This window comes from Drosophila rhopaloa, unplaced genomic scaffold (assembly GCF_018152115.1).
Source record: "Drosophila rhopaloa isolate 14029-0021.01 unplaced genomic scaffold, ASM1815211v1 contig_163, whole genome shotgun sequence".
NCBI classification, from domain to species: domain Eukaryota; kingdom Metazoa; phylum Arthropoda; class Insecta; order Diptera; family Drosophilidae; genus Drosophila; species Drosophila rhopaloa.
The window spans coordinates 757,335-783,858 of record NW_025335043.1 but is presented as its reverse complement, the minus strand read 5'-3'; the positions used below and the strand labels follow the sequence as shown (position 1 = coordinate 783,858).

The 26,524-nt window shown below is 39.9% G+C and overlaps 2 protein-coding genes across 3 annotated transcripts; both read right to left on the bottom strand.

Moving 5' to 3' along the window:
* Nucleotides 1–116: 116 nt before the first annotated feature.
* Nucleotides 117–13,372, bottom strand: LOC108052639. The gene is made up of 21 exons (XM_044457693.1): nucleotides 13,259–13,372; nucleotides 12,626–12,945; nucleotides 11,938–12,183; nucleotides 11,699–11,870; nucleotides 11,312–11,626; nucleotides 10,796–11,252; nucleotides 10,640–10,740; nucleotides 10,186–10,573; nucleotides 9,419–10,127; nucleotides 9,064–9,360; nucleotides 8,509–8,875; nucleotides 7,892–8,443; nucleotides 6,581–6,906; nucleotides 5,238–5,483; nucleotides 5,013–5,184; nucleotides 3,414–4,298; nucleotides 2,515–3,356; nucleotides 1,894–2,454; nucleotides 1,455–1,836; nucleotides 967–1,323; nucleotides 117–895 (listed from the first exon to the last, which is right to left on the bottom strand). The coding sequence occupies exons 2-21, from the start codon at nucleotides 12,925–12,927 to the stop codon at nucleotides 695–697; spliced, it is 7,878 nt and encodes a 2,625-aa protein (XP_044313628.1). The 5' UTR covers nucleotides 12,928–12,945; nucleotides 13,259–13,372; the 3' UTR covers nucleotides 117–694.
* Nucleotides 13,373–13,559: 187 nt separating this feature from the next.
* On the bottom strand, nucleotides 13,560–26,294 carry LOC108052637 (bestrophin-2). Of its 2 annotated transcripts, XM_044457877.1 has the most exons (12): nucleotides 26,193–26,294; nucleotides 23,059–23,429; nucleotides 20,882–20,992; nucleotides 20,634–20,820; nucleotides 20,194–20,562; nucleotides 19,868–19,996; nucleotides 19,112–19,219; nucleotides 16,841–17,080; nucleotides 15,994–16,303; nucleotides 15,553–15,645; nucleotides 15,241–15,483; nucleotides 13,560–14,861 (listed from the first exon to the last, which is right to left on the bottom strand). In XM_044457877.1, the coding sequence occupies exons 2-12, from the start codon at nucleotides 23,127–23,129 to the stop codon at nucleotides 14,302–14,304; spliced, it is 2,421 nt and encodes an 806-aa protein (XP_044313812.1). In that variant the 5' UTR covers nucleotides 23,130–23,429; nucleotides 26,193–26,294; the 3' UTR covers nucleotides 13,560–14,301. The 2 variants fall into 2 exon arrangements, with proteins under 2 accessions (XP_044313812.1, XP_044313813.1); XM_044457878.1 differs by lacking the exon at nucleotides 26,193–26,294 and having other exon boundaries at nucleotides 15,241–15,297.
* Nucleotides 26,295–26,524: the final 230 nt, after the last annotated feature.

Here is a 26,524-nt window from a genome sequence, read left to right as displayed (position 1 = left end):
AGCTATTCAAACTTAAAGTACTACAAATTGGATTAGTGGGGTGGGCACGTCAACTTAAGTTTCTAAAATTGATTGAACCCTTCTCAAATTTTTTTGAAAAATCGAAAATAAAAAAAAACATTTTTCCTTGATCTTTTATTTAGAAAATTTCTAAATACATACACAGTTACGTGAACCTTATTTTATTTTTTTTTTTTGCCAGTAATGCATGTTAAGAAACTAATTCTGTATTCTACCACTAAAAGTCGAAAAAAACTAAACTAAAAATAAAAGCATTGTGCCATTAAAGATTATATTACCTGTCTTTTTTCTTAATTTTTATAAACAAACAATAAAAAAACAAGTACACATAAAATAAAAAGATTGCGAACATTTTTAATCGATAAAAATATTACAACTTGGAAATACGATTGGACAAGTTTCAGATTTTACACTACGAGATTGAAAATAATACGCGAAATAAAATAATAATATAACTCAAAAAAAGAGCAAGATTAAACATCTGATTATTCTTACAAGTTTCTAAATAGAAAGCGAGCGAATCCACTTAGGTTTTTCATTGTTTATTATATTTATTTAACAACTATTCCTATTGATATATTGGTTTTGGCCAAATAAGGATGGTTTGTGTATCAACTAAAAGCTAAGAATTATTTACTGCATACTTCCGTGCTCCGATGCTGTTGATGTCTTTTTAAGAGGCTTTCGTCTGGCTACGATACAGCTTGGAATAAATGCCATTCTTGGCCAGAAGTTGCGCATGAGTGCCTTGCTCCATTATCCTTCCGGCTTGAATCACACAAATCACATTGGCATTTTGGATGGTGGAAAGGCGATGGGCTATTACAATGCACGTGCGGCCAGAACACGCCGAGTCTAAGGCTTGCTGAACCACCTGAAATAAGATTATTAAAATAACATTAAAGACATCATCCAACACTTAGTGTTATAATTTACGAAACTCACCCTTTCACTTTGGAAATCTAATGCAGAGGTAGCTTCATCCAGCAGCAGGATCTTGGGATTCCTCACCATCGCCCGGGCAATAGCAATCCGTTGCTTTTGACCGCCGGATAATTGGGTTCCTTTAGAGCCCAAAACCGTATCATATTGGGCAGGCAGAGACATTATGAACTCATGGGCATTGGCCATCTTGGCCGCCTCAATAATCTGCTGCATGGGCACTTGGCGCGTTGTGTCCCCATAGCCAATATTATCGGCAATGGACTTCTCAAAGAGCGAAGGTTCCTGGGAAACAATTCCTAGGCGACGACGTAGAGTTTTCAGCTCCATATCGTGGTGTATACTCTCCTGATCTATAAGCTAAAAGTAAAATCAAAGGTTGTAATTATAAGTATGATACTTTAAAAAAAAAATTGTTTTTACAGCTCTTGCGTATTTAGCATTGAAAATAAGTGTTCTTAAAATATTTTTTAGGGAAGACAATAACTTACAATCTTTCCCTCATCGGGATCGTAGTACCGCATCAAAAGCTGGACGCAGGTGGATTTTCCAGACCCTGAGGCACCGACCAAGGCCACCGTTTGACCTTGCTGTATATCCAGATTGAAGTTCTGCAGGACCTTGAGGTTGGGTCTTGAGGGGTAGGAGAAGTTAAGACCTCTATAGCTGACACCCTGTTGGACGACATTTGTCTTGTAGGCAGATCCATTGCCATTCTGCTGGATATCGAAGGATTCGGGTGATTGAATCTGTGGCTTGCGATCAATGATCTCGTACATGCGGTTTGCAGAAAGTAGAGCCGCATTGAAGGCCGGAGTAAAGGCGAGAGATTGGGCCAGGATAAATAGGCCATAAAGCATCGTGTTCGATATCCTAAAAAATTAAGTAATAATAGTTATATAAAGTCATTTGTTTTGTACTTGTACCCACTTCATTATAGTCTCGAATTTGATGTTGCCATCGGCACACATGTGTCCTCCGTAGGTCAAGGTCACTGCATAGCCAAAGAACATGAGGGATTTACCGAGAGAATTGACCAGTCCACGCCATTTCAGTCGGCTGAGGATCTGCACCCGATATCGCTCCACCTCCTTGTCATATATTTTTATCAGGTCCTCCTCCCGACGAAGTCCTGCCACTGTCCGAATTTGGGTAATGGTTTCGGTGGCAATGCGACTCGTCTCCTCCAACACAGCCTTCTCCTTCAGCGCGGATTTCTCCCCGAATCGCGCCTCGAACACAATGGAGGCTATCATGAAGGGCGAGGTGCTCAGGCAGATCAGGGCCAATTCCCAGGAGTAGGGAAAGGCAATGGACACACTGCAGATGAAGTTGGTGAACGCTTGGATAATGTTGCTCAACGGAAAACCTATGGCACCCTGGACACTGGCCGCATCCCCAGATAGGCGGGCAGATAAAGCTCCAATACTGTTCTCCTTGCGATCAAACCAACCCATCTCCTGATGCATTATGGAACTGAAGGTCTTGGAGCTGGAAGGAAAAAATGCTTCAATAAAATGGTTAGAAAAGGAACTCCTTTTGAAGACCCACCGCATTCGCATAGTTAGCCAGACTCCAGCCAGATTAAAGAAAAACGTCTGGATAAAGCACACCACTCCTGCTGCAACTCCAATCACTATCGAAATTATGGCCATGGAGGCGCTCTGCTCGAGAACCTCTTCGTCCGTGGGTTTGGCCAAAGAACCATATAGTTCCGCTAGGATAATTGAAAAAACCGGCATTGTCAATCCAAAAAGCCCAGCACAAATCGCACCAATGATGAGGAAACTCCATTCGGGTCGGGCCCAACCCAAAATGCGGAAAAAGGTACGGATATAATTTCCAGATGGAGTTCCCGGCTCCTCTATTTCCTGATCGAACGTTGGGTTGGCCAGACCATTCAGGTTCTTCATCTGAAACTCGGCATTCTTCTCCAGCGACACAATGGAGTTACGGGTGCCCAATGGGAACTGTTCAACTTCGAAGGACATTTTTCGGTCCTTGTTCTCGGCCTCTTCTTCCAGTTCGTTGAGCAGTTCCTCTGCAGAGTCGTCATAGGAATGGACAGTGACCATTTTATAATAGAATCCCTCCAGTTTCATCAGTTCCTCGTGGGTGCCCTGCTCTACGGCTTTGCCATTTTCAATGTAAGCAATCCGATGGGCGTGTCTGATGGCAGACAATCGATGGGACACCACCAAGGTGGTTCTACCCTTACAGGCTTTATCCAGAGCGGCTTGGACCAACTTCTCGGATTGGTAGTCCAGTGCAGAAGTGGCCTCATCCAGCAGCAGGATTTTAGGCTGCTGGATCAGAGCTCTGGCGATGGCTATTCGCTGACGCTGACCTCCAGAAAGCTGAACGCCCTTTTCGCTGATATCCGTATCGTAACCCTAAAAATGGCGGCATTTAAATACATATACAAATTTTTAAAGTTCATAAAAACGTACCTTATGCAAAGCTATGATAAAGTCATGAGCATTGGCAGCTTTTGCAGAATCCTCGACTTCCTTTTGGGTGGCTTCTGGTTTTCCATGACGAATATTCTCGCCAATTGTTCCTTGAAAGAGCACCGGTTCCTGACCCACCACGGCAATGTTCGACCGCAGCCAATTTAGGTTGTACTTCCGGACATCCTCGCCATCCAAAAGGACTTGTCCGAACACAGGATCATAAAATCTTTGCAGCAATTGTATACAGGTGGATTTGCCACACCCCGATGGACCCACCAAGGCCACAGTTTGACCTTCCTCAACCACCACATTAAGACCCCGCAGGACAATAACATCCTCTCTGGCGGGATAACGAAAGAAGACGTCCCGGAACTCAACGGTTCCTTTCAGGCCGTAGTTAAGGATTTTTCCCGCCTTGGAGAGCGGATCAATCAGGGAAGTACGATCGATAACCTCCAATATGGCCGAAGCCGATCCTCTCGCCATGGCGAAGGTCTCGAGAAATGGAGATGTTCGTGATATTTGATTGGCACTCACAATTATGCCTGATATGACGATCATCACTACCGCCGGTGTGTATTCCCTCTCGTTAATTGGAATACTTGGATCGCGGTAAAAGAGGATCAAATTAGCTCCGTACCAAAAAGATCCTGCTCCCGTAATGAACAGCATCGCCTTCATCACCGTGTCACTTAGCCCGGAGAAGGCTCCTTTCCATTTTCCAGCCCTGAGAGCGGGTTTCAGAAGGGTATCGTAACGCACGGACTCCGTTCGCTCTCCGCCAAATGCCACCACAGTCCGGATGGCTCCGATCACTTCCTCCACCACCGAGCTGGCCCTCACATAGGAGCTCTGCTCTTCGCCAGTGAGTTTGCCTTGGTACTGGAAACGGAAATGAGGGAATTATTTAATAGACTTCTTTAAAGAGATGAACATGTTTGTTTAATTCCCCAAATATTCATTTTGAGAGACCTGATTAAAAATAATATATTAAAAAAAAAAATCAAATTACTCTCTTTTTACACTTGAATAACTTTTTTTTTTAGAAATCTTGACCATTTATATATATACTAATTAAAAATGGAGTATTCAAAAAAAACATTTTTAATAAGAAAACTAAATAAGAATTAAATTATTAACTTTTTACACCTAAATTACTTTGATAGTAAAAAATATAGATACATTGGGACTCATTAAAATTATACAATTTACTATCTGTGTAAACATAAGTAAAATTTAAACATGTAAGTATTCAACTTACAGAGAAATTATTAAATTAAATTATTTAGAAATAAGTAAATGTTTCGTAAATACCTAATATTAAAATTAAACACTCTTTATATTACAGAATATATTCGATGTTAGAATATTTTCTCTCTCAAAAAGTGAAAATATATGCTTTCATTGAGATGGCCAAGTGCTTTTCTATTTTCGGAAAACTATTTTCAGATTAAACAAAAACAATTTCAAGTTCACTTAAAGCTTGTTAGAAAAGCATTTTGTTCCTAAAAACGTATTATGAAATTAAGAAAAAATATAAAAGGGATTTTACGTTTCTTACGTTTTAAATATTATTATTCTTTTGGCTATACTTACATGGGCCACTGCTGAGTTCACCACTAAGGTGAGGGGTATATAAAACACTATTGCCAGAGCCAGTTTCCAACCGTAGATAAAGGACAGAACGACACTGATTATGACCTCACACATTATCTCCACATAATGGCCCAGATTCTCGGCTATGCCGCTGCGTATTTTCTCCATATTGCTGAGGGGAAATCGGGTTATTACATATGTTTCTATAATTTTTGCATTACTCACTCGGTAATGCGAACGGCAAAGTTTTGATCCTTGGCCATGTCATGCCATCCGATCTCTTGCCTCAAAGTGGCCTTGAAGAATTCTCTTCGCATGCGGACTGTGAGTTTTAAGGCCAATCTATTGAAGGCATCCACGTAGTACACTCCAGAGAAAAGCATGAGTAGAGTATTTAGGGTCATGAGAATGCCGAAGGATACGCTGTCCTTTCGCAGCTCCTGCATGTTCTCCTCGTAAGAGGCATTTGTGCTGGAAGAGAGTAAAACAAATAAAAAGTCAATTATTTATTTCAGAATCACAGACAAGTTTTTGTTTTATGTATACCCCGTTACTTTTTTTTGTTTTTTAATTATGTTTGTAGGCGACCTTTGATGTATGTTTAAATTTTTTGAGTTTTTCCGGCTCGAGGTCAACAATTGAAAAAAATTTTGTAAATAAAAGTTTTTAAATTTTATTTTATTTTTTTTTTTTTTCTAGTATTAAAGTATTAATCTCCACGTCCGACGGTGCAGACGTGTAAAATTATTTGCCCTGAAGACGGTTGCCGAAGTGCAACCAAAATATATTGGAAAGAACAAAAAAAAAAAAAAAAAAAAAAATAAAATTTAAAATTTATTTAAAAAATTGTTTCAATTGTTGACCTCGAGCCGGAAAAACTCAAAAAATGTATACAAAGTTACATTATTATAACTATCACTTAGCTTATTCGACTTTAAACAAAACAAAATACAAATATTTTAGCTTAACGATTTTGCTCAAAAAATATAGTTTAATATTTGAAATTAAAAATTAGTTGCAATTTGATTCCTTGAGTTTTGCATATTAAAATCATAGATAAACAAGAACATTAAAAATATGACAGATATTGTCTATTACTAAAAATTTGTTTTCTAAATTATTTTAAAATATTCTTTAAGTCATTACAGTATTTTTTGTATTTTAGTGTATATTGCTTACAGCGGCATTCTTGAATTTTTGCCATTGTTTTATCCCTCTTTGTTTAAGTGCAAAAGTTTTAATTAAAAACACTGGTAGTAAATCGAAACAATAAAGAATTTTGGGGACCACAAAACCGAAAAGACGTCCGATCGCTTTGAAAGAGAACGAAGAATTGATTCATCCTCTCTCAATTTGCTTCAACAATCGGCTTATTTAAAGTCTAAATATAGTTTTCTATTAAAATTCATTCATGTTAGAAAACAGTCATGATTCTAACATACGTTATTTTAATTAAAGCTATGTAAATGTTTAAAAATAATACCAAATTGCTTAATGGGAAACTTTTAGTTAGGAACAAACTTGTTTTAGTAAAAAAAAAATAAATTAAAATTTTTTAAAATTCTTACAGTATCTTTCCGCCTCCGAAGAGGGACAATCCGATGGTCACCGAACTGGTTCCTTGGCCCAGGGTTCTGTCGATGAACATGGCCACCAGTTCGCTGTATACCACAATGGCGATGGGGTAGACCAGGGATTGTAGCAGTGCCGCCACGAAGGCGGACAGGAGCAGGACATAATCCCAGCCGGTGATATATCGGAAGAGCTGCGTATAGCTGATCATGGGCTGGGCCTTCTCCTTGGGCTTGCTCTTCTTCTGGGCCTCTGTCAAGGTCTCATCCGCGTCACCAGGAATGTCTTCGCGGGTCTCCGTCATCGTCATCACTGCGGAACACTATTGCCTATCCACCAAACTCATTGACCGGCGGGGTCAATTAATAGTTAAGAAGACGCGAGCGCGCGGAGCGAAACCAAAAATCGAAACGCCCGCAGTTCGTTTGCACTGGCACTCCGATATGATGGATATTGCGATGGTCTCGAATGGGTTCTTGGCTCTGGCTAATTAACTCCCTCTCCGGAGATTGCGGCTCGGTGCCAGATGCACTGCCGATGAGCCTGATCTGCCTGGGATCGTATTTAGCTTTAATTGTTTTGCATTCCGCTGTTCCGCAAAGACGTTGACTACAACTGCCTGCTTTTTTCAATACTGTCCGGAGCGAAAATGTTCCGCGTCTGTTCGGTTGGGACTGCAGAATACGACTGGCGGGTCTGCCTGGCTATGGCGTAAGTTTTCTACAAATTCGGTTTCTATTAAAGTTCAAATAGACAGGCGATGGTGGGACTCTCGTCGAGAACCCCTTATGGTCTTTTATTAATACCAATTGAATTGATTTTACTCAAGGTTCGACAATGACTGGTGGAAAATCGTAAACCATCTTTCCCCCCAGCAAGGTGTGCACCCATCTATTGCGGAAATAGGTCAGCTAAACAAGCAATTTTGACGTAATTTGCATTCCAGACTGTTAAACTTATGATCTTCCCTGTTTAATTGAAAACTGTTATCATTTAACTGATACGCAAATCAAAGATTGTATGCCATTGACAATGAATATTAACAGCGGTCGTGTGGGTGGCTGGCGTTGTAGACATGTCACAAAGATTGCTCTCTTATCAGTCAGATAAGTTTTGTTTTTGATCCCACAACCTCTAATAATTATAAATTTCGCAAATAAAGATAGCTAAACAGCTTAGACAATCCCTTTGGCTAGAATAATTATAAACAAGTTTATGGATACAAAATAGTGTTCAAGTTTATTTAGATTTTGGTGACAAGTGTATTTTGGTTTTTGGTGAAATCTACAAAAATGTTCAGATACTCAATGGTCCTTTTGGGTCTTGTGTAGCTTGGCATAGATTCCGCCCTGGGAAATCAGTTGCATGTGGTTACCCTGCTCCACCACCTGACCATTTTGGATCACACAGATCACATCTGCATTCTGGACGGTAGACAGACGATGGGCTATAACAATGCAGGTGCGTCCGGAGCACGCGGAATCCAGGGCTTGTTGAACCAACTGTTCGCTTTGCAAGTCCAGGGCAGAGGTGGCTTCATCGAGTAGGAGGATCTTGGGATTCCTCACCAGCGCCCGGGCAATGGCAATCCGTTGCTTCTGTCCACCGGACAATTGAGTACCTCTGGATCCCATCCGAGTGTCATAGCCATTGGGAAGGGAAATAATAAAGCTGTGAGCATTGGCACTTTTGGCTGCAGCAATAATCTCCGCCATGGAAACCGATCGACGATTGTCGCCATAAGCTATATTCTCCGCAATGGAGCGTTCGAATAGAGTAGGTTCTTGGGAGACTATACCCAGTCTGGTCCTAACTCCTTCTAGGGTCAGATCCTGTTGGATATCATCATGATCGATGTGCTAAGTAGGGAGGAAATTAAATTACAATTTTAAATTTTTAATACAATTTCTGGTAAGCTGCTTACTATAGTGCCCTCATCGGGATCGTAGTATCGCTGCAACAGCTGCACACAGGTGGACTTTCCACAGCCGGAATGACCCACCAAGGCCACCGTTTGACCCTTGAGTACTTCCAGGTCCAAGCCATTGAGAATCTTTGCATCAGGTCGTGTAGGGTAACGGAATTCAATACCCCGATATCGTACACCCTCAAAGAGATTCAATTGCTTGGCGAGAGTATTTTTGATAGTCCCCATGGGTGACTGAATCTTTGGCTTCCGATCCAGAATCTGGAATAGACGATGACCCGCGATCAGGGCAGCGGAGAAGGCAGGGGTAAAGGCCAGTGATTGGGCCAGCATCATTGAACCATACAGCAAGGTTTCCGACACCCTAAAATAAAATATTTTCAAGGTTTTTGGATTATAAAAATGTGGATTAAATTAAAATTGAATAATGTACCATAAAAATAAGGTTTTTATAATAAAACATTACCCTGCTGGAAATTTGATTTTCCTATTAATATTTAAACCATATTCTGATTATTTATAGGCACCAGGTTTAATTTATCCCATCCTTACTTGATAATATCCTGGAAAGGCAGCTGACCCTCGGACACCAGAACGCCTCCATAACAGAGAGCGACAGCATAAGCAAAGAATGCAGATGCCTGCATGGTGGAGTTGAGGATTCCTCGCCATTTCAGTTTTTGACGGATGAGTATCTCTACCCTCTGAATCTCCTCTGTATATTCCCGGATAACATCCGCCTCCCTTCTCAACCCGGCAACAGTGCGTATGTTGCTTATGGATTCGGTGGCGATGCGACATGCTTCCTCAATCACCTGCTTTTCCCTCACAATAGCAGTGGACATCATTCTACAAAAAATAGCATGAGTTTTTAAATGGACGAGAAACTTATAGAATCACAACCCACTTTGCTTCCAGAATAACAGATCCCACAATAATGGGGCAATTGGCCAAACACAACAAGGCCAGTTTCCAGTTGTAGTACATCGCAACACTGACACTCGAAATGAAGTTGGACAGCGCCTGGACCATTCCACTCAGGGGATATCCAATGGCCCCCTGGACACCCACAGCCTCACCGGACAATCGAGCCGATAAAGCTCCCACCGAGTTATTCTCATCGTCGAACCAGCCAACATCCTGAGTCACCATGGCCTTAAAAGTCATCGCTCGCATCCTCGTGGTCAGCCAAATGCCAGCATAGTTAAACAAATAAGTCTGCATGAAGCAGACCAATCCAGTCAAGAAAGCCAGGCCTAAACAGGCCCAGGAAAGCACAGCCGTACGCCGTAAGGCATCCTTCGGATCCTGTTCAGCCAAAGCTGCATAGAATTCTCCAAATATGATTGCGAAAGCCGGATACAAACATCCCACGGCGACGGCGCTTATGGTTCCGATGATCAGGTAGCACCACTCTGGTCGGGCAAGTTTTAGAATCCGAGAGAAGGTGCGGAAAAAGTTCGGTTTATCTGGGGGAGCTTCAATTATCTTGGCATTGGTGTCCTTGACGAGGGCCTTTATCATGGTTTCGTCAAATTGGACGCTGTTTTTTTGGCCTTTCTCGAAGTTCAGGGGACTTGTCTCGAAGGACTTCTCAAATAGCGCTAGACTTTTTCCTTTAGGAAATGGGTAAAATCATAACTCCGAATTGTTTTGAATCCTAATAGTATTTACGTTTGGTTTCCTCGACGCTCTCCTCCTTTTCCAACTCGTCGGGCATATTGATGTCGCCAGCATGAACCATGTTGTAGTAGGCGCCCTCCAGAGCCATTAGATCATCGTGGGAACCCTCCTCCAGAACTTTACCATCATGGATAAAGACGATCTTGTCTGCACCACGAATAGCTGACAATCGATGGGAGACCACGATGGTTGTACGACCTTTACTGGCCAAATCCAGAGCCTGTTGGACCTGTTTCTCGGATTGGTAGTCCAGTGCAGAAGTGGCCTCATCCAGCAGCAGGATCTTGGGATTCTGAATTAGAGCTCTGGCGATGGCTATCCGTTGCTTCTGACCTCCAGATAGTTGGGATCCCCGTTCACCAATCATGCTGCGATAGCTCTACAAAAGTTGATATTGGGATGCAGAAATTTTTTGTGATAATAGATCAGTATAAAGTATATAAACCTCTGGGAGATTGGTGATGAACTCATGGGCTCCTGCCTGAGTGGCAGCCGCTTCGATTTCTTTCTGCGTGGCTCCTGGTTTACCATAACTTATGTTTTGGGCTGTCAACAAAATTAACTTATTTGCTTTATAGTTAAACTGTCTTTATAGACCCACCTATAGTGCCGAAGAATAGTACTGGTTCCTGACCCACCACTGCAATATTCGATCTAAGCCATTGGATGTTGTACTTCCTGATGTCCAAATCATCAAGCAGCACTGAACCAAACACAGGATCGTAGAACCGCTGGAGCAATTGCACACAAGTGGACTTTCCGCAGCCCGAAGAGCCCACCAAGGCCACCGTTTGGCCCGCTCTGATCCTTATATTTAGACCCCTGTGCACTATAACCTCTGGACGGGAGGGATATCGGAAGAAGACATCCTGGAACTCCACATCACCGCGAAGGCCGTAGTTCAAGAGTTTTCCATCTGTGGAAAGTGGATCGATCTTGGAGGTCAAATCGATGACCTTGAACAGGTTGGTGGCACAACCGCGGGCAGTGGCAAAGGACTCCAGGAAGGGTGCCGTCCTGGCTATGTTATCCGCACCCACAATGATGCCAAAGAAGGCCTAGGAAAATAGATAAAAATTAAAATGTAGGCGTAATAAATTACATTCATATATCTTACAATCATCAGAATGGCAGGTGTATACTCTTTATCTTCCACATTGCGATCGTCGATGATGAGATTGACGCCATACCAAAAAGCTCCGGCGCAGGATAGATATAGCATCGATTTCAGAACCGCATCACTGACCCCCGAAAAGGCGCCTTTCCACTGACTGGCCTTTCGAGCTGGGACTAAGAAGTTCTCATAACGCTGCACTTCTGATTTTTCACCACCAAATGAGACCACAGTGCGTATGGCACTGAGAATCTCCTCTGCCAAATTGCCAGCGCCTGCATAGGATTCCTGTTCCCGGGCTGTTAGCTTTCCTTGGAACTAAAGAAATTAAGAGAACATTTTTGAAAATCAGAAAAAAAGACTTTGTATAAATATCAATACAATTCCCACCTTAGCCACATAGTAGTTAACCAAAATCACCAAAGGAATGTACGAACTCACAGCTAAGGTGAGTTTCCAACCGTATGCAAATGAAATGGCCACAGTTATGATGAAGCCAACAACTAAGTATACAAAATGTCCCACTTTTTCTGAGATGCCATCGCGAATCTTCTCCACGTCGCTAGAATTTATAAAAATGTGTTATTTGTTAACTTATCTAGAAAGATTTGAATCCTTTAACTACTTACTCCACCATGCTCTGGGTGAAGTTTTGTTTGCTGGCCAGGTCGTGCCAGCCGATGTCCTGGCGAATCACGGACGAAAAGAGCTTTATTCGCATCCGTGTGACCTGACGTAGGGCCACCATATTAAAGACATCTACGGAGAAAATGCCCGAGATGAACATCACCACAGAAGCGATGGTTAAAAGAATGCCGTACGATATGGAATCATCATATAAGGCCTCGCTGTTTTCCTCTATGGATGCATTCGTTCTGGAATTATAATTAGCAGCTTACACTTTTTAAGTCTGTGAAATTTTATTACTAAACATTAATTATGTTGAATGGTTGGGAATAAGTGCTACTTTATTAATCAATATTTTTTAAGACTAGTTAGAAACACCATTTTATCCATTGAGTTATGTATGTTATGTAGAACGATTGTGAACACTTTTAATAAAAACATGAATCAAATGAAAGAAACCTAATAAATAGCAATAATAATATATATAAAACCTATAAATTAATTGATCAGTTTTGAGATTAAATTTCCAAATGTGTAGTAAACAAAGGCCACACTGCGTATGATTGATAATTTTTGAAACTGAATCATTCAATCAGTTTTTCTCTTTTCTATCAACGCAATATATCTTTGAAATTAAATATTTTTAATAATTCAATTACAGATCACTCCTTTAATTTTGTAGGCACTTACAGTGTTTTACCACCTCCGAAAAGGGGCAGGGCATGGACCTTTGAACTGGTGCCGAACATCATGGCGCGGTCCACCAGCATGGATGTGAACTCGCTGTAAATGATGACCACGGCGGGCAGGGTCAGTGCCTTGATGCAGCACATTATGAACCCGAAGAAGAGCCAGGCAATCTCCCCGTAGGTGGAGAACCGGAAGAGTTGCAGGAAACTAATAGGCTCCGTGGACTCCAGACCCTCGGCCGTGGGAATCTCCTCCTGTGATTTTTCCTCGCTGGTCGTGGTGGATGCCTCATCGCGCTCCATGATGATGGCTCGTCGACACTGACGGAATGACAATTAATGGGGCTTTATTATTCAATGGGCCATCGATCCGTGGTCAAGATTTCTTCACTCAAAGCGGGCACAAATTCGAACCAGACCAGACAAAAGGTTAATTCAATTAGGCAACACTCTGCGTCCGCATGCAAGTTTGTTTCCTTGGCCACATAGTTCTCATTGACCCGCGGGGTTAACGAGTAATAGAATATATGTTATTGGTCACATTCCTCTGCCAATAGAAGCGTAACTTTTTAAGTTACTCGTCTGCAGATTGAAATCTGTCCCTTCCTCTGGAACTTCTCCGTGGGATATTCACCTTTTTATTGACACTTTTTGATTTATCCTTCAATTATTGGGACTTGTTCTTGAACAAAGATGATATAATACGCAGACCTTTACCGCTTGAGCGCCCAAGCGCGACTGACTGCCATTTCTTTCGGGAGCATCCATTTAAATTTGCTGCGTACATATATCACACCGTTGGGGTTCAAATTCTAATTGATCTTTCTCTTGGGGTAGGTTCGAAGAGTCTCAATTGATCAAGGAAAGAGTGTCAGTGTGAAATGTCATAAATTACTCTTCAGTATCTCTTATTCCAACAAGTATATTTCAAAAACTTCTTTGTTAAGTGATTGATTTTATTTCAAAGTATAACTAAAAGAAGTTGCGTCTTTATCTGCACAAAAGCCACAATTGCATTATTTTCTTACATTCACATACATGGGATTATAATTACAGAATATAAACTTAGGCACTTATTTATCTGTACTTGTAAAGATACAAAATCTAGCTGAATAACAATCGCATATCACATACTGTGTTGGTTTACAAGTATTTACACTGCCTACACGAGATAGAGATTCTTTATAAAGTTATGCAAAGATTAAAACGCTTAACTAATATGGCAAGTGCCAAAACAATAAGTCAATTTCCTATTATATAAGCTAACTATATACAATACTCTGTACAGTTACAATTGGTTGGTAATGTTCTTCTTGTATTTACTAGAATTTTGTTGAGCTGGACTTAAAGTACAAAATATAGGGGTCTGATACCGCTTTTATAAAGATTACGTTTTATTGGAATTCTAAATAAAATGTGTATTGTTTTTATTCATTTTCGTAATTCCTTTAAAAACAATTAAAATAAAAAACGGTGTCAGACTTCCTGATTGGTTTGCTATTAGAAAAGTGATGGGACATAAATACTTTTTGTCCTTGTACAAATCAAACTTTTCCAGGCTACTGTTAATATCATTTAAGTGGTTCCGGGTGGCGAAAAGCCATTGGTTCTTAAGTCTAATTACGTCCTTCGAATTCCGATCGAATTTAAACCAATCTAATCCGGAGGATTTGAATGTCACACATAGACCTCTCCGGTCTTTTGTTCCGGCTTGTGTTTCGCCAGTGTTGAGGGTGCCGAAGATCCCCCCGTTCCCACTTCCAGACCTCCGCTCCTCTGAGGCATTGGCATCGTGGCCGAGGTGTCCGTCGTATCCGCGGGTCTTCCCGCAGATCTCACCGAGGATCGCTGCTGTGGATCCTGCAGATTTAGGCTCAAATTGAAGCTGTTGTTTCGCGATATGTTTGGGTTCCCGTTGAGGGGCTTAACGGAGAGCAGGGCCGTGGTGGTGATTCCACCATTTCCATTGCTTGACCCACCGTTGCTATAACCATCCTGCACATCGGTGCCGGTCAGCTCCACAATGGAAAGTGCTGATGGCGATCTCTGGATGGACAGCGATACCGGTATCGTGGTGATCACATCGTTGGGATCGTACCCACTGGCTGTGGTGGTGATCGTGGGCAACTGGGCGTTGGCCGTAATGGGCAGGATGCTCAGCGTCCCGGTTTCTCCACCACTGCTGGTCACGCTGAAGGGGAAGGATAATGTGGTGATGTTCGTAGCAGCGGGAATATCTGGAAATTAGAAGGCATTCATTATATTTTAGTTCTCTTTAGTTTACTCCATATATCTAAAAGCTTTATCCTTTATACGTTAAACAAATCTTATATTAGTACCAAAAATATAGAAAACAAAGTTTTTAATATAGATGTACATATTGTTTTTTTTAGTATTTAAAAAATGTATTGTTTAAGTATTTTGGAAATATGCGTAAAAATACCATATATGTAACTAGATCAAATTGTTTTTAAATTTTTAGTTTTCTTTACTGTGTTTTTTAAGATTTAAAAAACAAAAACTTGTTCTAATATTTTAGGATGTGAACATTTTAGCTATGCTATCAAAAATGTCAAGACAATGAAAGCTTTGTCCTTTTAAAACATTTTCACTTACTGCTTGCTGCGAATCCCTCCTTCATGCTGGCTGCCAGGGCGGCGGTGGCGGGATGTCCTGGAATCAGAGTGTTATTGGACGATGAGCTATCCATCTCTTTGATGGGCGAGAGCAGCAGCGTGCCCAGCACCTGGCCGCTCTCCTGGTGCAGAAGGGTGTCGGGTGCGTAGGAGGTGGGGTACATGCCCGGTGGTGTGCTGGTGGTGCTCAGCTGCTGTGGTGCCATGAGGACCGAACTGGTGGCTACACGGGAGTGGTGCAGGTTTAACAACATGTTGCAGGTTTCGTGCATGGGTTGTGGGTCTCACTCACCTGGATTCGTGCTGCCATCCTTGGCTACCTCCGGCGTGGGAATCCTTGGTCTGGTCTTGGCCACATTCACATTTAGGCCATTTAGCTTGGAGTCTGTAAATAAAGAAAAAGTTTTATTTTGGGATGCATACTTTTGGGGGCATATAATAATTAGACATCAAATTATAAGTGAAATCAAATTCTTTAAAAACGATAAGAAGAAATTGAAATCTAGCTTTATCGAATTATGATAATCTTTTGAGTTTGGCTTTATCTAATAATGATATTAGAAAAAAAATTTGTGTCTAATCCAGAAATCTAGAAACCAAATGTTTCTAGTATGGTCTTTCTTTTCATATCTAAATTAAACATTTTGTTATTATTTTATATAAATTATTACATTATAATAAAGAGTATTTTAAATTTGATTATAACCAATTTTATATCTAAATATTTACTCACTTTGCTTGATAAGTTGACGTTGTGCCCTGAGCGATTTGCGATGCACAAACTTTCCATAGATACTTGGCTTACTTGGCTGCGAACCCGCCTGCTGTTGCTGATGCGCCTGCTGCAGCTGCTGCTGTTGCAGGATGGTCAGGGGCAGACCAGACTCTGGACTAGAGTACACGGAGTTGAGGCGATTCCGGTTGAAGGGCATTCCGCCGGAGGAGTAGGCTGTCGACTGGCTTCTCATCGAACCCATGCGGGATAGCTGCCTCACCAGCCAGTTATTCTTCCGCCTTTCCACCATTGGGGTGTCCACGCTCTCCTATTATTGGTTAAGTACATTATCAAAAGGTGTCCTCTAGACCGAAATTACCACCCAGTTATCTTTCGGAAATGCATAACACTATAAAATTTCCAATAATATAAAAAACTTAAAATAAGCTTCTATAAATAAATTATGCTTTGGGAATATATTTCCCAAAACGCTAAAAGCCTCATCATTATTATAGGTAGAGCAATAACACAGTAGCTGACAGTGGCTATCAATCTGAATTTTTAGTGGATTTCTAAATTTAGTGCTTGTTAACTAACAACACTATTTTAGTGTTATTTACGGTTCCACCTTTTTCAAGCCACTAAGTGAGTTCTAAAAATGTAAAATAAATATGTTGCAATTGAGTCTTTAAAGTACTAAATCTAGTTTCAACGAATTTTCTATTCTTTATTGTCTTATTAGACCTAATTAAAAATATGGAAGTTATTTTCCCGTTAAAGAAAGAATGCTGGTAACTAATAAGTTTAAAAATAATATATTTTTTGGATCCTCCAAATAAATTTATATTTATATATCTGTACTCACGTAATCCGCGTAGACATCGTCGCTAAGCATCCGTTTTCCGCCGCCCGGCATTATGTTGGCGTACATGGCGTCCTCCTTCTTGACCTTGTACTTCTCGGCGGAGCCCTTGGGCTCGTCCTTCCGGTAATGTTCGGACGCCACTGTATAGGGAAGATCCTTGGGCACCACGCACTCCCAGTACTGATCCCGCAGCAACTCTGGGTGCTCCTCGTGCATCTCGTCGACGATCATGTAGGCAGCCTGAAAGCGAGTTTATCAAAAAGTGGATCAGTCGAGGGCTGTTCAATATCGAAACGTGTTTGCCATTTGCGATTTTCTGACTATTTCGAGGAGGCACTTAGCCCAATTACGTCACAATTGAACCGTGGCTACTGGCCCACATCGAAACAAAAGAAAAAGTGAAATTGTTTACAAGTTTTTAATTATTCCATAACAAAACCAGCACACATCCCACAAGAGAAAAATTGCAAATAATAAAAACAGAAATAATAATAATAAGCAAAGGTATAAAAAATACTCATTTGCTTAATCACTTCGCCGCGATCTGTTTTCAATTTGCCATTTACGAGCGACTGAGCCAAGAGTCACGTCTGGTCGTGTGGAGTGCAGTGGAAATGGGCCACAAAACCTGGCAGAGGTGTTGGCATTAACCCCCTGCTGATAACCGGGCTCAAAGCGGGCATTTGTGTGCTCGACCGCTTGGGATGCATTTCCGAAACCGAGTAAACCCAGCGGTGACCATAAAAACACACACGAAAACAGTCAATGATAAAGCTCTACAAAAGAGGTTTCAATGTTTTCAGTTCGCATTTTTTGTATTGTTTTTTTCTCATTTTTTGAACAAAAACCTGTTTTCAATTTACTTTTGCTGCTGCTGCCGCTAACTTTTGTAAATAATTGCAAGCAACGGCAGGCCCCAAACACAGATACGAACGTACACACTGCACACATGCAAAACGCGCTCCTAACACAGAGCAACATCGAGCTCCAAAGCCCAAGTCCAAAACTTCAATCAGCATCAGAAGCGTCAGAAATATAGTCGAATTGTGATGCCCTAATCTTGCTCTTAATTTCCATATTCTGGATTTTACCAGAAATATTTTTTTTTCTATCTGAAGACCTTGTAATGAAAGCCTGAGCCCAAATACATGGAATACTATTATTGTATTATTTCTAATCTCATGGATAAAGGTTTATTTAGATCGTTTTACAGGCACAGGGAAATTTTGAACTAACTTGTATTCATTGCTTTATTAAAAACTTAAAGAAACTTCCTATATATTGTTTATTAAATGTAAATGTATTACAACATTCTCATGATTCAAAATTATTTTCTAAGTTTTGCTGGATTAATGAATATTACCTTTAAATAAATCTGCTTTAAATGGAAATGTATTCTTCCTATATTTTAGGACATTAGCTCATTGCTTTTTAGTTTGTGCAAAAACGGAAATATTTTTTTAATTGAATAGAAATTGCAGCTTATACTCAACACTGAATAAATGTGTCTACAAATTCGTAATTTTTTCTTATTTTATCACTCTATCGTAATGTTTTTCTCAGGTGGATATAATTATATACTAAAATGTACTAAAATGGATATAAATATAACATTTTTTTTTTAATTCAAGGCAATTTAAAATTCGTTATGCAGTTAATAATATTTGCCTCCTGAGTGTTTTGTTGGCTATGTGGAGAATGCCTGTTATTTTTAGCACGTGGCAGACAGACATGTTCTTTGCCTTTCAGCAGCAATCCAAGAAGTGGCTGACTCAAGCGATTATCGCTTCAAGAGCGAAAAAATCTTTACTTAGTTCGCATGCTAACCCAATAAGCGAATTCAGATTTCAGCAGTCATAATACTTGGAAACCTATGAAATTATAATTATGGATATTACCCCCTGACCAGATACGTATAAGTATCTTAAGGATTTGAGCTGCTCAAGGTTTGAGTTAATTGCTGAGTTTCGAAGAATTTGGATTCGTAGACCATCTGTTCCAAACACTGTTCTTAATTTAATAAAAAAAATTAGTGCGTTTATCTACCTCATGCTAAATGAAATTAATTGGGAGTTATTCGGGTTTTTGGTCAAATTCAAAGGGGGGCTTTTGTTCGCATCTCTAACGAATGATGATTGTTTTATGGTTGCATTCACCGCAGGAATTATTGCCACTGCTTATTAAAAATTTTTATCGGATGGTTTTACTGAAGACAATGTGCCACATCGAATTACGTAAAGATCGTGCAAATTATCTGCACCTGTGACTCACCTTGATGTGCCGGTCAATCAGCCAGTTGAGCTCGATATCATCGTCATCTTCGCCAAAGGGATTGATTAGCACCTCGGCCACTTTCAGCCAGCCCACGTAGAAAACAAACTGCAAAGATTAATTGAAAGCGATTGGATCGAGTAAATACATCATAAAAAATAAACAATTTCAGCAGAACTTGGGAACATTTTAAAAGGCACGCCAGGGAAAGCTTCGCAATTCCATTCACTTTTTGTGACTTCAAATTATACGGCATGGACATTAACAGTTAATAATGATAACTAAACACTTGTCACAGATTTATATCGCGGAGAAACACAAACCAGACCAGAGCCTGGAATAATGCCAACTTATTACGTGGAACGTGACCGCGAATCGTTTACATAAGGCACTTGAAATCTGTCCCTAGCGGAGAACCGCAGAAACCAAAACGGAAAACAGCAAACACAACTGTTGTAACTGGTCATATCATGATATAGCCATTATACAGTAAACTATATATAGACCATCGGTGCGGCATATCGCTAACAAGGTATAGCCATTACATTCGACCACTTAGTTCGTCGAAAAACAGCAAAAACAATTGCGAATAACAAAAAACCGCAACAAGTTTTAAACTTTTACAAAACGCCGAGACGTGCAAATTTGACTCTGATTTATGGTAAATAAGGCGGAACGTGCAAATTAAGATAACTTCTAAGCCGTCATAAATCAAGCGGGAAAATTAAAATTAAATTATACGAATTAATAGTTTACCTGCAAGACCGTGAAGAGGGGAAAGTATAGATCGGGATCTTCGCGACCGTTTTTATCCAATACATTGGGTAACATCTGACGGCCCAAAAGGGCAGCTATGAAATAGGTATACAGCACCAGTGTAACCACCTGAAAATATTGATTTCATTATTATATTTATCATCATTTTATTTAAATTTAATTATTCAAAGATATCAGGTGACAGATCGTTGAATATATTAACTTTGCAAAATATGACTTTTAATAAAGATACAGATAGGCTTATTTGGATTTTAAATAATTTTGAAATATGTAACCTACTATATCTATGTATTTGTGAAACTCACCTGAGTGTAGACCAGAGGAACACAGACCGTATCGTAGCCAATAAGACCACCCAAACGTCTACGTATATCTGAGAGTTCCACCAAAATGGTTTGGACAATATGATCCGAAGCAATAAGGCCATCCTTCCTGGCTCGATTGATAATGTTGGTGGCCCAGACCAGGGGCATCCAGTACTTGGACATGGGACTCTTCGCATTCAGAGCCTCGAAGATCTTCATCTCGGACTCGTGCATCAGACCCGCATCCACAAGATGCTGGGTGGTGGGAAAGCGACGTTTCACTCGGAGGGAAATTCGCTGCAGGGTGATCACATAGGCCAGAACCATATAGCGCATGATATTACGACGCATTAGGCGACCCGTTTCGTTCTGTTTATTTAGGTGTTTAAGTTGGTTAAAAACGAGTTCGTTGGGTTAAATCTATTAAACTATTGCCTTACATTTACGCCGCCATTTGAGTTGGGTATAGCTGCACTTATGAACAGGGCCAACGTATCTGGCCAGGGCAAAAGACGATACTGCTCCCACCAGCGTTTCACCACCAAATTTACATAGAAGCCCAGCACAAAGGACATGGGTATACTTTCACTTTGCTGCCCAAAGTACAGGCGAATTTTCTTAAAAATGCTGTTGAAATACAAAGATTATTATGGCCAAGTTGCTTAAGAGAAACTCTATTAATACTTACGCCTGCTGACTTTCTGTCAGGCCAAATCTGTAGATAACATTTATAGTATAGTATAAACACAGATACGCAACTAATTCGCGCCAGATCAATTTGTAAACGCTGCCGCGCCATCTGTTAAAAGAGGAAAGGGATTTTAATTAAATAACTTAAAGGTAGTAGTCGAGGAATTCATGGCTTAGACGACTTTGAACTGTAACTAACTGGTTTTGTTTGATTGAAAATGATTTCCTCATCGGACATTTATACAAGTCCCCCTTTTAGCTGATCATTTCTTTAAATTATGTTTTCGTGGTTAATGGGTCGCTAGTTCTGAAAGATTTTTTTAATGGAGGTATTCCAATCTTGCATGTCAGTTCCAATGAATTCTAATGTCCCAAAGTGTGATTTGATACATTATAAAAAAATATATGTATAATGATTGGCATAACCGCTTTGAAACTGGTACTATTCAGGTGGGGTCTTTGTTCTGTTTGTTTTGATCAAGGTTTCGCTTGCCTTCTTCTTTTTATACCCTTGCAGAGGGTATTATAATTTTGGTCAAAAGTGTGCAACGCAGTGAAGGAGACATCTCCGACCCTATAAAGTATATATATTCTTGATCAGGATCACCTCCTGAGTTGATATAGCCATGATATAGCCATGTCCGTCTGTCCGTCTGTCCGTCTGTCCGTCTGTCTGTCCGTCTGTCTGTCCGTCTGTCTGTCCGTCTGTCTGTTTCTACGCGAACTAGTCTCTCAGTTTTAAAGATATCGAATTGAAACTTTGCACACACCCTTCTTTCCTTTGCACGCAGTATATAAGTCGGAACGGCCGGGATCGGCCGACTATATCCTATAGCTGCCATATAACTGATTGATCGGAAATGCCATAACTCTGCTGTTTGTTAAGTTAGGAAGTTGGGATTTTCTATGGGTTTTATATTTGGCCAATCAATCCGACCTACCAAATTTCATAAGGATCGGTCGACTATATCTTATAGCTGCCATATAACTGATTGATCGGAAATGCCATAACTTAAGTGTTTGTTAAGTTAGGAAGTTGGAATTTTCTATGGGTTTTATTTTTTGCCCAATCAATCCGACATATCAAATTTCATAAGGATCGGCCGACTATATTCTATAGCTGCCATATACATAACTGAACGATTGGAAATGCCATAACTTTGGTGTTTTTAAAGTTAGGAAGTTGGGATTTTTTATGAGTATTAAGAATGCATCATATGAATAATTTTGGAGAATATAATTTGCAGAATATTCTGCAAGGGTATTTCAACTTCGGCTCCGCCCGAAGTTAGCTTTCCTTTCTTGTTAAAATTTGGGTTGGTGTGGCATTAACCTTTGTTCAAGAAAATAAGTAAAAAAAACTTTAACTATTGGAACGCGGGGTTATCGTTTAAAACAATATGTTTTTTAAGTAATTTTCACATTTTCTCAGCCATAAAAGTCGCTTGCATAAGTTTCCAATTAGTAAATCCATTACAGAATGTGTGCCTTATCAACTGAGCTTTCGGAACTTGGGTGGTAAAGCTACCAATTTTTCTTCTTTCTGGTTTGAATAGCAAAAACTGGAACTGTGCAACAGTAACTGGAACTGGAATTGCTATTCTAACTGCCCAGTTACGAGTGACTGCACTTGGGAAACAATTAAAGCGAACTGGGGTTAAAAATAAACACACTCTAAAAACAAAATAACCTGAAACCATATATTGCCGGGAAGAGCTGTCAATATGGGGTCTGAATAGAGAGGTTCAGAGTATTGGATGTTAATTGGGTTGGTAAACACTCGAACAGGTGAATGAGTAATGCGGAAAAATCCCCGGAATCGGTACCTCTCAGGTGGTGACCCAGATATTTAAGACCCTGTTGTATACCTAAGTTTTATGCTTTATGTTTAATGACATTTTGGTACAAAATCTTTTGTATAAAATAGTTATTAATGCTCTAAATAATTTAATTTGTTATTAAGTATTTAGTTTTATTTGGGTAAATAATTTTAAATATGTTGTTTTCTTGATTTAACTTTTGTTTTGTTAGTGAATTGCTTCAATGAACAGAAAAATATTTCTTAATGATTACAAGACTAGACTTTCTTCTGTTGAATTCTATAGTTTTCAGATCAGAAACCACATCGGTTTTTAAGTGTTTCATCTATATTTTCCTATAGATATTACTACTTACTTCCATAGGATCTTCCAGAAGCAGCCGAAGCTGCTTCCGTTTGGCACTTCACCCGCATATGAGACGGTCATTGTTTGTAGAGGTCCCTTCTTTTTGACTTAGCTTTTTTTGCTGATCTTGTTTTGTTTATTTAATCACAAACAATTGGGTTTTATTGTTTTTTTTTTTTGCCGGCGCTGGGCCGCTGCCAATATGGAGAAGGCCGAATTGTAGTTGTTGTTTGACGCGAATTTTGTTAATTGTTTTTGTTGTCGCGTCATTGAAAGCAGCGTCGCCGTTGGCTGCTTTCCCTCTCTCTCACACCCCCGCCGCTCAGGCTGCGACTCTCTCTCTTTCTCGCTCTCTCCTCGATTTGGGTTTTTAAGCTTCTCCTAAAAATTAACAAAATACTACTTGAAAAGTGTAAAATAATTACAATATATTTTGTAATGTGGAATTTAAAGAATTTCTTTAAAAATATACGTTCTTAAATTGGTTTTCGTCAGATATAATTAAGAGGAAAAATACAAAATTTAATAATAAATTAAGATACAACTTCTTATTTTACTGAAAACACTTTAAATAAAAATAATTTAAAAAAAAATCAAATCTTTTTTTTAATGTTTTAAAAAATGAATTATTAGTGATGCATTAAATATTCGATTTATTGGAGCTTGACTGTATCCCCAACAATAGAAGACAGGTGGTGGGCGGTCACATGCGCCTGGTAAAAATGTAAAAAGAAATACACATGCAATCCATGCAAATAATACTGGAGGGCTAAAAAGCTCAACTTAAATTCCGGCACGTATCGAACAATTTTTCTGTGGTGTTTCTGTTGTTGCTGCTGTTTTCCATTTTGTTGATTTTTATTTTATTGGCTATGCACTTTCAGTTCGGGTGAAATGCGGTGTTAAAAGCTGAGAACAGAGTTATGGCCATATTTAAATTTATCACTATTTTAAAGGTTTAATATATAATATACACTTTATAAGATATTTTTTGTTTCACTTCACTTTATTGCAATCACCTTGTATACACAATTATTATGGGTTCCCTTTTTAACCTTTTGTTTATTTTTTTTGAGTACTTAAACATCATTTTGTGGCCAGGATTTCCCCAAAACTGTAGACTCTCCTCAATGGCAAGTTATCTGAACGGCTTGATGTCGGGAGTTTTGGTTCGATATTTTTTTTTTCCTGAGAAAACCTTGGGTTGGGCAAAAATTCGGCAGTTTCTCTGTATTTTTTTGTGAGTGCTTAATTTGCGCCGTCAGCGCCACGAGTTTTTATCGTTTCCCGTTTTCTGATGATTCGGGTCTTGATTAATTCCATTTATGCTGCGTTTCTCCGACGCGATTTTGATTAATCGAACGATTGCCGATCACTAAGTTTTGAAAAAGTGTTATCAACTTGGGCCTGTAAATGCGAATATTTGAAACCTGTTGTATTTGCTCCTTAGCGCTAGTCGAAGCTGCAAATATTTGCATAAGCCATAACCAGACAGAGGCAACAGAACGGGTTCTACATCGGGCTTAAGCTATACTGATTCCAGGCATGGGGAACTCCATCAATTTTCACTTTAGCGCGTTAATTTCGTTTACAAACATAGCAGGTGATCTTCAGGAATGTAAGACCCAACCGGTTGTGAACAGAGGTCTAGGCCAAGTTAAGTCACGATGGCGTTTGATTACACGGCTGGAGAAACCACCCACTACCACTGGTTTCCCAAGAACTATTCGATTGTTTAGCAGTTGAGAAATAATTAAAGATAGTCGTGCCTCGCAGATTAGTTATTTACACTGGCTGGCAGATGAAAGTTTCGCAATCTGCATGTTCTTTGGGGACAAATAGTAGTCATTGACCCTGCGCGGAGATTTAATCTTAGCTGTCCACTTCTGTGGTAATATATTATCTGAACAAACAACCTGTCAGTCAGTGCCCAAGATATGAGAGGTTGCAGCTTCTTGAAAAAAACACATTGCGTATACGCGATATGGAGTAAGTCACACAAAGAGCCGACTTTGATTGGTGACGAATTTGGCTCGAATAAATTTCACTTTCTTCTGACGTATTTGCTCCGCAATTTGTTTACCAAATGAGTCAAAGCAATGGCTCTTTAATTTGCCTGCCACTTGTACTTTTTTCATTCGGGAGTCGTTCCCAGAAATAACTACTTGAGAGGTGGGAGTTTTTGGGCCTCATTAGCACACAATAAAGCAGATATATCTAGGCATGGAGCCGATTTCTGTTAGCATTGTTAGCATTCTCCATAAACTCATTAAGTATTATTGAAGCGATTTAAACACCACTTTTGGGAAAAAATTAACGTGTTTGTTAAAGTATTCAAGTTTATCACTATTAATCTTTTGTAGAAGGCTTTAAAAATATAAAGCTTTTCATTAATTTACATTGATTTATTGCTGGCACTCATATGATCGCTTAAAACTTTAATTTATTCGCTAATATATCAAAATACATTCAATTTATCATTCGCGTGTGGATTATACAACAAAGCACAATCAATTACTTCATTACCTCGCTATTTTTAGTCATTTCTGTTAATATATATACATCTTTCTAATTGCTCTTCACTCATTAAGCATGTTCAATTGAAAAATTGCATCCGAATTTGGCGTTGCCGCTTATTCAGTCAATAGAATGCCGACTGCACACCTAAGCGGATCGGGCGAAAAAAACATAAATAAAAGTAAACTTGACCAGTTGGGAGCTGGTAACTGGGAGCTTGGTTTACGGAGCCGCCTAGGCCATTTAAAGCTGGAGACACGCGCTGGCGTGCGACGCGTTTACGATTACAGATACACAGATACAGATACGGATACTCAACCCAATGGATACGTGTATCTAATGGTCACCCAGATCATACAGGTATGGCTTTTTATTCCGTATATACTTGTAGTGTGGGTAATAGTCCCTTCGATTTCGTTACACTTAACACACTTGGGCTTAAAACTTTTATTTATTGTTTACACAAAAAACAGCAGCAGCAGCAAAACCTAAAACAGAAAATCGTCGTTTCTGTATACAATTTTAGACGTTTTGTGTAATGTTCGAATGCTGGCTTCAATGGGGTTCCGCACGATCAACTGGCGAGCGTTCAGCTCAGCTCAGCTCGGTGAATTTTGCTCCACGTACCGACAGCGCGACGACGGGTTTATCGCTGGACACTTCAAGCTCGAGCTGCAACTGCGATTGCGATGCCGACCGCCGAGCAACCGTACCGCTCGACAAACTCAACCAAACTGCGCTCCAGAGTTGGCCGCGAGCGGCTCTTAACTCACTTTTTTCCAGCCAGCACGAAAAAAAGTTTAGTTGGCAACAGGTAGACGAGGCTACAGTGAGCGAATCCCACAAAATATTGTGATGCACACGTATTGGTCACGACAGGGGTGTAGGAAGAGGCTAAGAGGGGTTTCAAAAACCCAAATTTGAGGAGTATAATTATACCAAATTTCAAAACCAATTTT